Source organism: Sceloporus undulatus, chromosome 5, assembly GCF_019175285.1.
Source record: "Sceloporus undulatus isolate JIND9_A2432 ecotype Alabama chromosome 5, SceUnd_v1.1, whole genome shotgun sequence".
NCBI lineage: Eukaryota > Metazoa > Chordata > Lepidosauria > Squamata > Phrynosomatidae > Sceloporus > Sceloporus undulatus.
This window is the reverse complement of record NC_056526.1, coordinates 47509264-47522394: the sequence shown is the minus strand read 5'-3', so window position 1 is coordinate 47522394 and position 13131 is coordinate 47509264. Positions and strand designations below refer to the sequence as shown.

Genomic DNA, 13131 nt, shown 5'->3' with positions numbered 1-13131 from the left:
AAGGGCTATGTCCCTACCAGCACATGAGGGAAGTGTAACCTGAAACTGAAATTGAAATTGAAAGGTACACCCCTGAAGGAAGCATGGAATACTCAGAACTTTCTTAAGACTTTTTTGTAATTGGCAGCCAAAGGGCATGTTTGCAGGAAGACACAGGCACTTCATGAAAAAGGAATTCTAGTTATTTTAATTTGTCTTTAGATTGGCACAAAAGAAGCTATGCATAATCTACTCCATCTTTTACAGTAAGAGTGGAGTAATGTATCAGTACAATATGACATTTTCATTGCAGGACAAGGTATATCAATAACTACTGTATACTTGGTACGTAGAAAGATCTTGTAGCACCTTTGAGACTAAGTTGGCAGCATGAGCTTTCATAGACTTCAATCTGCTTCCTCAGATGTTTTGGAAATACACTGAAGTCTACAAAAGCTCATGCTGCCAAATTCTTCCTTCCTTTCTTTCTTTCTTTCTTTCTTTCTTTCTTTCTTTCTTTCAGTGAGTCTCAAAGGTGCTACAAGATCTCTATACATACTGATTCTACAGACTAACATGGCTATATCTCTGAATTCTACTGTACACTTGGAATAGCTGCATATTCCCTTCAGGATAGTAGTAGTAGATTTATTTATTTATTTATTTATTTATTTATTTATTTATTTCCCACCTCTCCTCAAGGCTTGAGGCAGGATACTGCCTGTGGCCATCTCCTGTGACCATTCCTGCTACACATTCATTATTGCTGTTATGTGCCTTCAAGTTATTTCCATCTTATGGCAACCCTAAGGTGGGGTTTTCTTAGGCTGAAAGTGTACGACTGCTGAAGGCCACAAAGTGAGTTTCCGAATAGGGATTTGACCCTGGTCTCCAGAGTCATAGTCTTAAACCACTACACTTGCTGACTCCATCTGGGAGTAATTTTTTAAAAAAATTAATATATTTGCTTTTGAGTAGATCTATGTAGGGTTTTGTTGTTAAAGTTGTAGTAGTTGTTGTGTGCTTTCAAGTTATTTCTGACTTATGGCAATTCTATGATGAGTCTATCATAGAGCTTTGTTTGGGGTGGCATGGGGGCATGGAGTACTGCAGAAATGCTGAAAAGTCACCGCCACGGTGGCAAAGGCGCCTTTTTTCCAGCACAAAAAGGAGCAGCATTTTGCCGCTTCTTTTTGAGCTTGAAAAACACTGAATTGTGGTCGTGCTGTGTGGTTGCTGCAGCCCCAATCTGGAAATCAAAGGGGCAGCATCAAGCTCTCCTCCTTTAGGGTCATCTGTTTTGGCCCTAGATTATCCCAAATGGGCAAACTGCCTTCCTTAGGCATTCTTATCAAATTGCCCAGAGCCTGTCAATGTACTTCAGCTGTTTTCTATAATCTGTGCCTTGTATATGCTGCTAACCTATTGCCTGGACAGATTCCATTTCTTTTAAAACAATGGGCTAATGTAATATGATCACAGCAGAAGCAGCAGCATCACGCTTCTATGTAAGACTCTTTATTGCCTCAGAAGGAAGTCTTAATTTCTTCAGTAAGTTCAGTGTTTTAGACATGAATGCTTAAATGACCTGTAAAAATTGTGTGTTCTGTCAAGTCATTTGCTATGGCTTTGAATTAACAATCACAGAGAGGAGACACACTGGCTTTGTACCTGTAATTGCTACAGCATTTGACATTTGAGTTAGTCTGAAGTTGGTAGTTAAGAGTTTCCAGTGTCTCTTTGTGGGTAAGCTCAAGGTAAGTAGGTTTAAATGGAACAGCATTTGAATGTCAGAAATCATCTCAGAAATGCAGCCACCATTTGCCTGAAGGTTAACTAGTGCCCATTTGTGCTATTCCCCCAGTGCCAAATAGTCAGGCGCACACACGGAATTCTTGGTCTGGGGAGCATGACCAGGATAAGTCTTATATCCATAGATATACCTGCATCATCTCCTATTCTAAGAATGTAAGAAGAGCTCTTGGATCAAACCAGCCCTGAAATCAAAGAACAATAACATTTAGTTCTCTACTTACATGTACCCCATCCCCCCCCCCAAAAAAACATGAAAAATCAGACATGTCTCTGGCCAATGTAAAGCTCACTGGTTACCTTTTTCTCCACATTCTTCGCTTTTCACCATCTGCTTTGTGGCTTCTAAAGCTTGCACAGGCAATTTTGTGGCTTTTTGATTGTCCAAATAAAGTTATTGCTGCAATGTGGCCTTCACTGTTACAAGCCCTCATGCTCATTCACAGCCTGTGACTTTTCTCATCATTCTAGTCAATTCTTTCTGTCATTACCACAGATGACTGGGAATCCTATAAGTCTGTTGTGGTTGCTCCATATGAGTGAACAGTGGGGGCACAAAATCAAAGCTTGAGAGGTGAACATGGTGTCTTTGCTTTGATGGCAGTCTTGTAACTTCAAAGTTACTAAAAGCCAACTTAGAATTGAGTAAAGATGACAACACAGTTTATACTAGTGCATTTAAACAAATTGCAACAGTTCCCTAATGATGTATTTTTTACAATGTGCTTTTATTAAATGTATTAACAATGGCAAATAGAGCTGTCAAGATATGTAACTCTGTTTATTATTACTGGAACTGTTTTTTTTAATTGCTGTTTTTGTTGCATAGTCTCTCCAGCGCGCCTCTGCAGTTTTTGTTTTTTGTGTTTCCCATAAAGACAAAGTTGATCCAATCTAACTATCCACGTTTCCACTGGAAAATGTTTATGCTCACTTTGGAGAAGATAAACATTTTCTAGGTGCGTGTATGGATTAGCTTTAAGGTGGAAATGGTCATTTCATCTTGTTTCAAGCCACTTAGAGTACACCAAGTCTATCTACTTCCATATTGCTAATTTTTGGCTAAACTGAGACCTTTTTAAAAATTAATATTTATTTGTTTTATAACAATAACATATACAGTGGACCCTTGTTATATGCTGGGGTTTGGTTCCAGTATCACCCGTGGATAACAAAATCCGTGGATGCTCAAGTCCCATTAAATATAATGAAATAGCAAAATGGTGTCCCTTATAAAAAATGGAAAATCAAGGTTTGATATTTGAAATTTACACTTTTTTTTAACTTTTTCAAACCGTGTATGCTTGAATCCATGTATAAGAAATTAGTGTATAAGAAGGGCCGACTGTACAAACAATACAAAAATAACAAAAGGCCTTGAAGAGTCATATAAAAGCTGTGCAGAATAACAATCTGAGTAGAGGTAGTATCAGTAACCAAGATTTTAAAATTATCACTCATGCTTTGATGGTTGGTGGGTTCAGAGTTAGAGTATCCTTCCAAAGGGTAATCTGGTGGGCAGGAAGTTCGATGTTGGAGCGAGTTGTTGTTAATGTAGTCAATAAAAAGTGCCATGTTGGCTAGCTAGTCACACCCCAGACTGAGACTTAAAAAAAAAAAATACAGATCAGTTAGACCTGCATTCTGAGCAAAGTCACTAGTCTACAGGTTCTGTACAAGTCTCCAGCAAACAAAATCCTTCTTGCTAACCTACATATAGATACATGAATGATTTCAGAAACCTGTGCATTTTAAATTTAAAATATTTAAATATTATAAAATACTTATATCCTCCATTATTTTCAAAAAGTTCTAGGCTGCTTGCTGACTTAAAACAACAATGTGTAACAATGAAAATATAAACTCAATTAACAACATAATGCAAAACATGAAAACTGGACCAAAGAAATCACAAGCCCACAGCAAACACCAGTTTGTTGTTTAAATCCAGGGACAGAGCTGCAATAATCCCACACACCCAGTATGCCAAACAAATCTGTGTCAAGACTACACTATATTTGTCCCAAGTGTTCTGTAAAGATAAAAGACATACCCATGTCCTTAAAATTAGATGGATGTGAGGAATTTATGGACCCAGATGTTGTTTTACCAAAGCATTAATCAGATCCAGCCACCATGGCTAGAGACTTTCATTCTGCAAAGGTACGTTCAGATTATGGAGGAGAGAACTCTCATTCAGCCCTAGGCTCTCCAGGATGAAGAATTCAGCTTGTACCCATTCCTCTCTGTTCCCTTCTCCTGTTTTAGAACCATAGTATCTGAGGGGCTCCTTTCTCTCCATATGACTCACTTACATGTTCATTTTTGGAGAATCTACTTTCTGTGCTATCATTGCCAAAGTTTGGTTGAAGAAGATCCTCTCTGTTGTGGCACTCAACAAAATTAAAATTGTTTAATTTCACACTACTTTGAAGAATGGCAGAAAGAACTTTCTAATTTTCTGTGGTCTGGTAAAAAAGCAAGGATCAACTGGAAAAACCTAACTGAAAACCCTGAAAAAGGAGGCTGCGCCTTGCCTAATTTAAAGCTGTACTTTTTTGCAGCTTGTCTATTGTGGTTGGAAGGCTGGATCAAACTAGAGAATAAAGAAATATTCAGTTTGGAAAATATCAAGCTAAGATCCGGTTTCCACGCTTTCCTTGGGTATGAAAAACAAAGAAAATACCGATTTTACCCACCATTTTGTAAGAAACTCATTGTTGATCTCATGGATGAAAATTAAAAAAATATATTTTTTATACTAAGCTGCCATTATGGGTTTCCCCACAAGAAGCCTTTTTCCAACGTACAAAAGCAAATCAAGAAGTTAATTACCCTACATATAAATCTCTATTGGATCTGGGAACCACTAAGATAAAATCATTCAAACAAATGAAAGCAGAAAAAATTATTAATGATTGGTTTGCATATAAACAAATATCAGCAAGGTTTAATTTGGATAACAGACATACCGGAATCACTGCAATTAATAATGAAATAGATAGAATTATATTTGATAAAAAAACAAAACACATTTTTAAGTATTATAAGATCCTGCAACAAAGAGATTTAGAAAGTGAAAATGTTAAACACACAATGGTAAAATGGTCAAGAGATGTTGATGGGGTTATAGAATTGGAGAAATGGGATAAAGCTTGTCTAAGCTCCAAGAATTTTACACTTTGCCAAAACTATAAAGAAAATTTTCTCAAGATGTTACACCGCTGGTATTTGTCTCCTCATAAGATTAATCTGGTTTATAAAAAACATGATGCAGCCTGTTGGAAATGCAACAAAGTTGATGCAAACTTCTTTCATTCATGGTGGATTTGTAAAGAAGCAGAGAGATTCTGGAAAAAAATCCATCTAACAATGTCAGAGATACTAGATCAGAAAATCCCATTCGACCCACTCTTGTTCTTACTGAATATGACCTCAGAATTGGAAAAAAGAAACCCAGAAAAAATATAAACATATTATACTATACTTGGTTACATCGGCTAGAATTATCTTCGCTAAATTATGGAAAAACCCAGTAACACCTGAATTGGAAGATTGGTTATCAAGTCTTTACGAAGCAATGGAAATGGACATGTTAACAGCTCAAATGAAAGGAACAGCAAAAGATAAAATAGAAAAAGATTGGTTATGTGTCATAAAGTATAGAGATAATAGGAAATGAAATCAAATATATATTTTAGGATTAATATTAACGACTTATGCTTTATTGTAACACTATTATTACAAAATAATTGTGCAAACTGTCTTTACTTAATAGAGCGGGCATTAAGCAATAAAGAATGTAGGCAGATAGGATGAATATTTAAATTAAGAACTAGTCATACTATATGGGAAATGAATAATATTTATATTGCAAGGTTAGAGAAATTCTTTGGGAAGATTTTAGGATATTTCAATTATTACATTATAAGAAGCAATTCATGTTTTTACTGTTATAAACAAACAGTATTATATGTTACATGTTTGTATGTCTGTATGTTGATATTTTTGAATTTTTGATTATAATAAATAAAAAATAATAATAATAAAAGAAATTGTTTAATTTTGCCTCAGGAGGCCCAGCTAGTTTTCCCATTGGTAACATCAGCATCTCATTAATATTTTCCCCCAAAAAATCACTGTGGTTTTAACCTAAAAATAATAGCCCACATTTGCTTCAGATACTTGTCCCATCTTTTGTATAAACTTAGATGGTAAAGATTAAATGCCACTTTTCCAGCTACAAAATATTGTGGTTTACTTTGAAATGTTGTTTCCCTGGGACAGAAGCGCTGCCTGCATGAAAGATGTCTGGATCAAAACCAACAATGGACAATTGCAACAATATTTTATTTACTTATTTATAACCTTTACATTCTGTCCCAGCGACAGAACCCTGGGCAGCTAACAATAAAGCAGAAACAATGCAGACAGAGTAAATGAAAAAATTAGTACAATAAAATGATGTAAAAGCAGCCTATCAAATAACAATTCCAGGGAGCACAAATAAAGTTCAGGTCTCCTTGGGTAGGAAGCTCAAGCAGAATGTACACGTAGCCCAAGTTACACTGTTGAGGAGGCTACAGAAGCTGGGAGTATGTATCTGGAAAATATCTTCATGAATGTAACAGCCAGGGGTCCTAATTCAGATGAATTGTTGCCTTGTAATCTATCAGTCATTCGTTTTCCTGATTTATTTCATTCTTTGCAAAGAAAATTGAGTTTGCTCAGACTGCTAAATGTCATGTTCACCTGATCTTAAAAGATGAAACAGGGCCAATGTAATTTATTTATTACCAGTCTGAATAAAACAATGTTAGCTCATTTCAGAGAAAGAAAGTCTGCAATCTCCAAATCCATTTAAATGGAAACACTTTGCCTTCAGCTGATGTAGTATTATTGATTTCCACTGGAAAGTCTTGTAATTTAAAGTTGGCTTGGTAATGAAACACAGCAAGAGCCTCTTCAGGATTAAATCATGTTAAGAAAAAGATGGAATTACTGGGAAAGCTTTACATCCATAATGTAAACTGTAATCCATGGTATCTATCTGACAGTAAGACTTTTTCCAGAAAATATTTTTATTGTGCCTCATTCACAGCTATCCAGACTACTCCATCTTCAGTTTGTTAACATTTCTGTGTTTTCATCATTGTTCTTACCTCAGAAAATCCACTGAAGAAAGAAAGATATAATAGTGATACATTGGTTTTTGAGTGATAATTGTAGAAGCCCTCCATTGGGAAGTACTCTTATTCTTGTTGAACATATTATAATTTATGTTTTAGTAGGCATGGATAGGATTGCATATAAATATATTTCTTTTGAACTTCAGTTTCTAGAAGCCCTGGCTAACTTGCCCAACAGAGAGGAATTGTGGGAGCTGAAGTCCAAATCATCGGGAGGACTGCTTAAAAACTTTAGCTCAGATGTATAATTTACTTTTCTAAACTCTGAAAGATCTGGGTCAAAACTTCAAGTAGTGGATTTTAGATATAATTTCTTTTGTTTCTATTTTTTTTAAAAAAAATCACTATTTCTGATTTGCTGTTGTACAACCTGTTTCTGTTCAGTCCTGTAACAACTCTTAAGAATGTGGCAAATATCACTGGTATAGATCCTATCTGGATCTATAGACTGTTTGAATATAGATCCTATTTGAAAAAATACAACTGCACTTCCACATAGCGCCATGAAATTAATCCTGATTAGATTGCCTTTTAGAACAAGCTGAACATTTGCACAAACATTTTGCTAATATTTTTATTGTATAGTTTAATTTTCTATTCTGGGGGAAGGGAGTCACTAGCTATAACTCAGTAGTTCTACTCAGAAGCCAATAGCAAAGTTTGGAAGTATATTTGGCTCAGGCTTTTTGACTTGTTCAGTATAGAGAAAAATAGCTTTTGAGAACACAATGACTATTTTGAAACATCTTCCTAGTTATTAATTTCTTTGGTTTGACTTTTCTGATAACAGTTCCCACCCACCAAAGGTTGTCCAATAGTTATGTTAAGTAACTGTTTCTTAGGAATGTCAAGCCTGGGATGGATCTACCTTGGCTGGAGTATTCTGTCCCGGGAGTATTCTAGAAAGCTGGCCTGACTTCTCCCTGTTAACTGCACATTTTGCAGCAACATCGGGCAGCTGTCCACACAGTGTCCCACTGTGCCACCTCCTGAACTGACAAGAGTCACTCCTGCTGAAGCTGAAAATGAGGCACCCAGCATCAGTCCCATGGCTGGGTGACTCATTGTGACCTCAGGGGAGTGACTTGTGCTGGCAATAATACTGGTGGATAACACTGTCAGATGCTGTGTAGACAGTTACGCAACATTATTGCAAAGTGTACCAGATCTTCTGGGAAGATCTTGGAAAAACTGAATTATTTATAAGCTGGTTAAGCAAGGGATAGCCCAGATCCACCTTCTCATGTGTGGACAGTCCACAGTCAAATTAGGCCTTTTGGTCTTCCATTGTCTGGATAGGGTGACATGAAGGCAGAGATATCCGCAGCAAATGTCCCATGTAGACATGCCTTAGTTTAGTGTGTGTGCAGTAGTGTTTAGTGTGTTTGTGCATGCACACACACACAACACATCTATCTGTATAACATTCAGGGAATACCTAATGATAGTCCTAAAGTATCGCCAGCTAAGGTTTTGGGTTTTTTAAAACCATGACATTAATAATGAAATCAAGGCTTTTCACATAATTTATGCTTGCAACCACAAAAATGACAGTGACAATAGGAGACATTACTTATAAGGTCATAAACGTTGCCATGAACCAATTGGGAATTGTTTTCTTTCCTGAAGCACAATTACAACAATGTTTATGCTCAGCATAAGTCAATTAGTCCAGGAAAATATATAGTTACTACCTTTGTTCAGCACAATTTGCTCTTAAAACCAGTAGCCACTAGAGTCATTATGTTCTAATATAGTTAACCATGTAAGCATTGATTCAGACAAACATTTCTCTTCTCATCTTAAGTAAACAGTAGTGGACCACATACAGAAAGTGAGAATTACATGGGAATGGAGTGTCTGAAGATGTTCAGTAAGCAAGACTCCATAGTCTTTGGTCATTAGACCTATTTATTCAATGAGTTCAGTAGAAGGACTAGTGGTGGTTCAGAGCAAAGGCCAATCTAGTCCAACATTCTGTTCCCATAGTGGTCAACTGAGTGCCTATGGGAAGTCCTCAAGAAGGACATGAGTGCAACAGCATCCTTCACTCCTATTCCCCAGCAATTCATCTTAGGGGCTATACTGCTTCTGATTCTTAAATAAATATATACAGAACCATCACAATTAGTATATATTTTGTAGCATCCAATTAGCAATGTGTGCATGCATGGGTGTGTGTGTAAGGGGCTCTCGGAGTGATAATCTAGCTGGTTGCACCCTGTCTAATTCCTCCTTGCCCTTGGAAGTTGGCAGGGTGTGGGATGCTATTAGAAGAAGGCTCTAGGCTCCAAGGAAAAGGAGGATGCTTCATTTCCCTCTCCTTCTGAGCTGAGATCAGCTGCTTCTGCGGTTACCCTAAAAAGTGGGGACACTGGGAGACCCCACCAGCAATGCCAATGTCTCCTAGAAATTTGGGGAAATTATAGCTCAAAGTAGGCCTGTGAGAGGAAGGTAACTGTGGGGATCTTTTCACCTATGTATACTGGTAATAACTGCAGAGAGTGCTCTAATTTCAGTAAATAAAGTGTTTTATTGAGAAATGTGCAAGGATGCATGCAGTCCTACAAGAACTGAGGTGACCTTAACAATCATACAAGACCATCAGAAAGGTGTGGAAGGTTTGATAGAGAGAAATCTAAATAGGTTGGTAATTGCTGGTCCTGAAGAGAGATCTGTTGAAAACTCAGTGACCCAGACTGCTTCTGATTACACAGAGGAAGCCCAGGTCTGTGCACAACATGGCTAGGGCTGGGGTGGATTTATACCCCATTGCATACCCTCCAGATGTGTGTTGCATTACATTTGGTATGACCAAGGTCTTGAAGGCTTTCCCAGGGGACTGACAAAAAAAGTCTGAAGGCTTTAGCTCCAAAGTGACTATACATTGATTGGATCTGAGACAATCTCTTAATGTGGGCAGGAAGGGTGTATAGGAACATCATCATAACATAGGATAAAAGGCATGGTCACTGATTGCTTTACGATACAACTACCTTTGCTTCCATTATAACCAGAAATGCAAAGAGCCAGGGTGTGTGTGGGGGGGGAGGGGGAAGGAAGTGATTAGCAAACCAATTTATCTTAGTTTTATTTAGGTCTCCACATGTCCTCTAGTCAGCAAGATTCCTACATGCGTATAACTTCCAGTTTCCACAAGTCATTGCAACCCTGAAACATGCCCAGTTCTTAGGCATTAGTTATGAAACCACATAGCCAGTGAAGGGGTGTAGGGTATACAAACACCGCACTATCTGAATTGCCTCCTCCATCCAGTTCCCTTCTTTCCCCACTGGTAAACAGCAACCATCTGGGTACTAACCGATGCCAATGTGGTGGAAGGACATGGAACTGTGTGAACAGAGTATTAAATATCTCACCTGCTCAATGTAGAATCTCAACCATTGGCTGGGAGCCTACACCAAACTAGCAGAACATAATGTTCTATCAATGTACTTCTGCCTCCCTGCTACCCCAATGTGATTGTGAACCAGTCCATGTTGGTTAGTTCTTTCGGTCAATTAGTGGCTGCAAAGGACAGGGGCCACATAAGCACCATCTGGCTGCAGTTCCAGAACTGTGAGAGAGAAAAAGGCATCATCTTCCCAGATCTCCAGTGAGAATATGTGTATAAATTGTAGATCTGTTACAATAATGTTTCCCCTCTTTTTTTCAGCAGTGAACTCAAACCTGGATACCTCAGAAGCATTTGCCACCCTCTGATGACCACTAATTGATGAATATGTTCTTTGCACTTTGGTTCTGGGGGTCATTGCACAAGAAAGCATTAAAAATCTCTTGTGCAATGACCTAAAAAAATCACATAGGTGTAATGGAAAGTTACATCTGTAATTCCAGACCATGATGATAACCTTATCTTCCAGGAATCGGCATAATCCCCACATTTTTTGCTATCTCTAATTTTCTATATTTTGCAATAGAACATTCTATATTTTATGTGCTGTATGCAGAACAATTTCCACAGCTAAAATGTCTACTGCACTGAATCTTTCTAGACAGCCAGTGATGAAGACATTAGAAATTGACAGGTACAGAATACTGGCAAAACGTCCTGGAGTATCACCAAAAAATTTATTCACTGTAAGCTGAAGTCTGTGCCAACTTTATTAATGAACAGCACATAATAATATACTGCTACAGCTCAGTAAAGAAAGCCCAAGTATTAAACAGATGTAGCATATATCTGAGAAGAATCACCTCCTCAGTGTTAGTGACAGTGGTTTTAGTTTATGGCTTAAGCAGACATAAGACATGATGTAACTCATATGCCTGTCATGTTTGACGCCAATGTTCAAATGAAATAAAGACGGTTAATGAACTTAAATGCAACCTCTTAGATTCTCAGATGAAAAAGTTATAGGCTGGGTGCTGAGACAAACAGGTCAGCAGGAGGCTGTTAAAGAAAATTTATTTTTATAAAATTGCAGCACTGGATCCTCAACTGCTAATATTTAATTACTGAATTGTCTGTTGACAAATATACATTAAAATTTAGGGCAGCATGCATTATATGTCCACATTTTTACTGTTTACTGAATATTTATCACAAATGTTTCTGTTATACAGAAACAGACTCCTATTACTACATTAACCCACAGAAAAGTGACTTTTTTTCAAAAACATTTTTCTAAATTTAGGTTTCAGGTTTGATGGAATTTAAAAAAAAAACACATGCATTTATGAAGGCAGTAAAATATGTCTTGAGTTCTTTATTTATTACTTGATATCTGAATAGATCCATTACATGTGTATAAGATTTTTTTGCACCCTCCAAGCCCAGAAAAGGATTTTTATGACAATGTTTAATGTTAAAATGCCTAGCACAAAAATGCCTAAAAATACAGTGATCTTACTTAAGTCCCTCTGACCCTCAAACTACGAAAAATGGTAGTAAACCGGGGTCTTTTTTACACTATATACTTATACCACTAGGATTCTATTGTTATGAACATTAAATCCTGGGGTTTATAGTTTTGGGAGGTAATAGAGCTTTATGGCTGAGAATTCTAAATACTGTAAACTGCAAAATCCAGGGTTCTGTAGGATGGAACCATGGAAGTTAAAGTGGAGCTTTAGCATTATAATTGTGTAATGTGAAAGGACCCCATATACAATTTGGGAAAGAACAGTGGCAAGATGGAATTCTATAAAACCCTCTAAGGGCAACTGAGGTCTACAAACAGTTATCCAACAATGGATGGCCATCATGTTGGAAACAGTAGTAGTTTTCTGAAAATATGCTTGTTATGATTGAAGTCATGCTTCATTTATTTATGCTTTCCTCAGACTGTTTAAATTATGGAAGAAATAAAATTCCACAGAAAGGAATTCAGCCAAACCAGCTGGCTTTTGTATTTGTGTCAGTTAAACACGTGCACACAATACGACAAAGGGAGGGAGAACCAGAGAAGAATATCACAAAAACTTCAGAGGAACCAAAAACAATGTATGACAGTATGGCCACAAAGGAAGCTTTGCAACAGAGAGGGACTTTATTCTCCAGAAAAGTATTAATTAGAAAGCTCATGCAGGGAAGCATATATATGTATTAGACAGATATACTTTGTGAAAGTTTTGCATCCAAAAATAGTGCCCTTTATTCCTGAATTTTACGTTTATTTTACTTTTTACATTGGTGCTGCCTTTTCCTGTCCCAAAACCACCTTTTCTAGAGCAGGGAAGGGAAATGTGGTCCTTTAAGTAACTCCTTATTTCCAAACACTAATCAGAAATAAGTCCTTTTCCCACTATACAATTATAGTACCATGTCTCCACTTTAACAGCCATGGCTACTTCCTATGGAATCCTGGAATACGTAGTTTGGTGAGGCAGTAGATCCTTTTGGCCAAAACGACTATATATTCCTCCCTTAGCTGGAAATCCCTGTAAATGGAAATATGGCTGTTAAAGTGGAAACACTGTAGTACAGATTACTGTATATACACAACTATAAGTTGACCTCATGTATAAATTGAGGGCAGGTTTTGGGGCCAAAATTATGGATTTTGATATGACTTGTGGATAATTCGAGGATAAAACTTAGGGGCATGTAACAAAGGATGTAAAGGACAAAGTTCACTATCTTCATACAGAAGTGTCTTATTCAAATCCTTCTAAGTCTGATTCCTCT

At 37.2% G+C, this 13131-nt stretch overlaps 1 protein-coding gene across 1 annotated transcript in view; it reads left to right on the top strand.

Moving 5' to 3' along the window:
* Positions 1 to 11480, top strand: part of TMTC3 (transmembrane O-mannosyltransferase targeting cadherins 3) — a 61678-nt gene extending 50198 nt beyond the window's left edge. Inside the window, exon 16 of the mRNA XM_042469478.1 lies at positions 10657 to 11480. Coding sequence (XP_042325412.1) covers positions 10657 to 10662 — 6 coding nt within the window. The 3' untranslated portion in view covers positions 10663 to 11480. The remainder of the gene's footprint in view (positions 1 to 10656) is intronic.
* The last annotated feature ends 1651 nt before the right edge of the window (positions 11481 to 13131 follow it).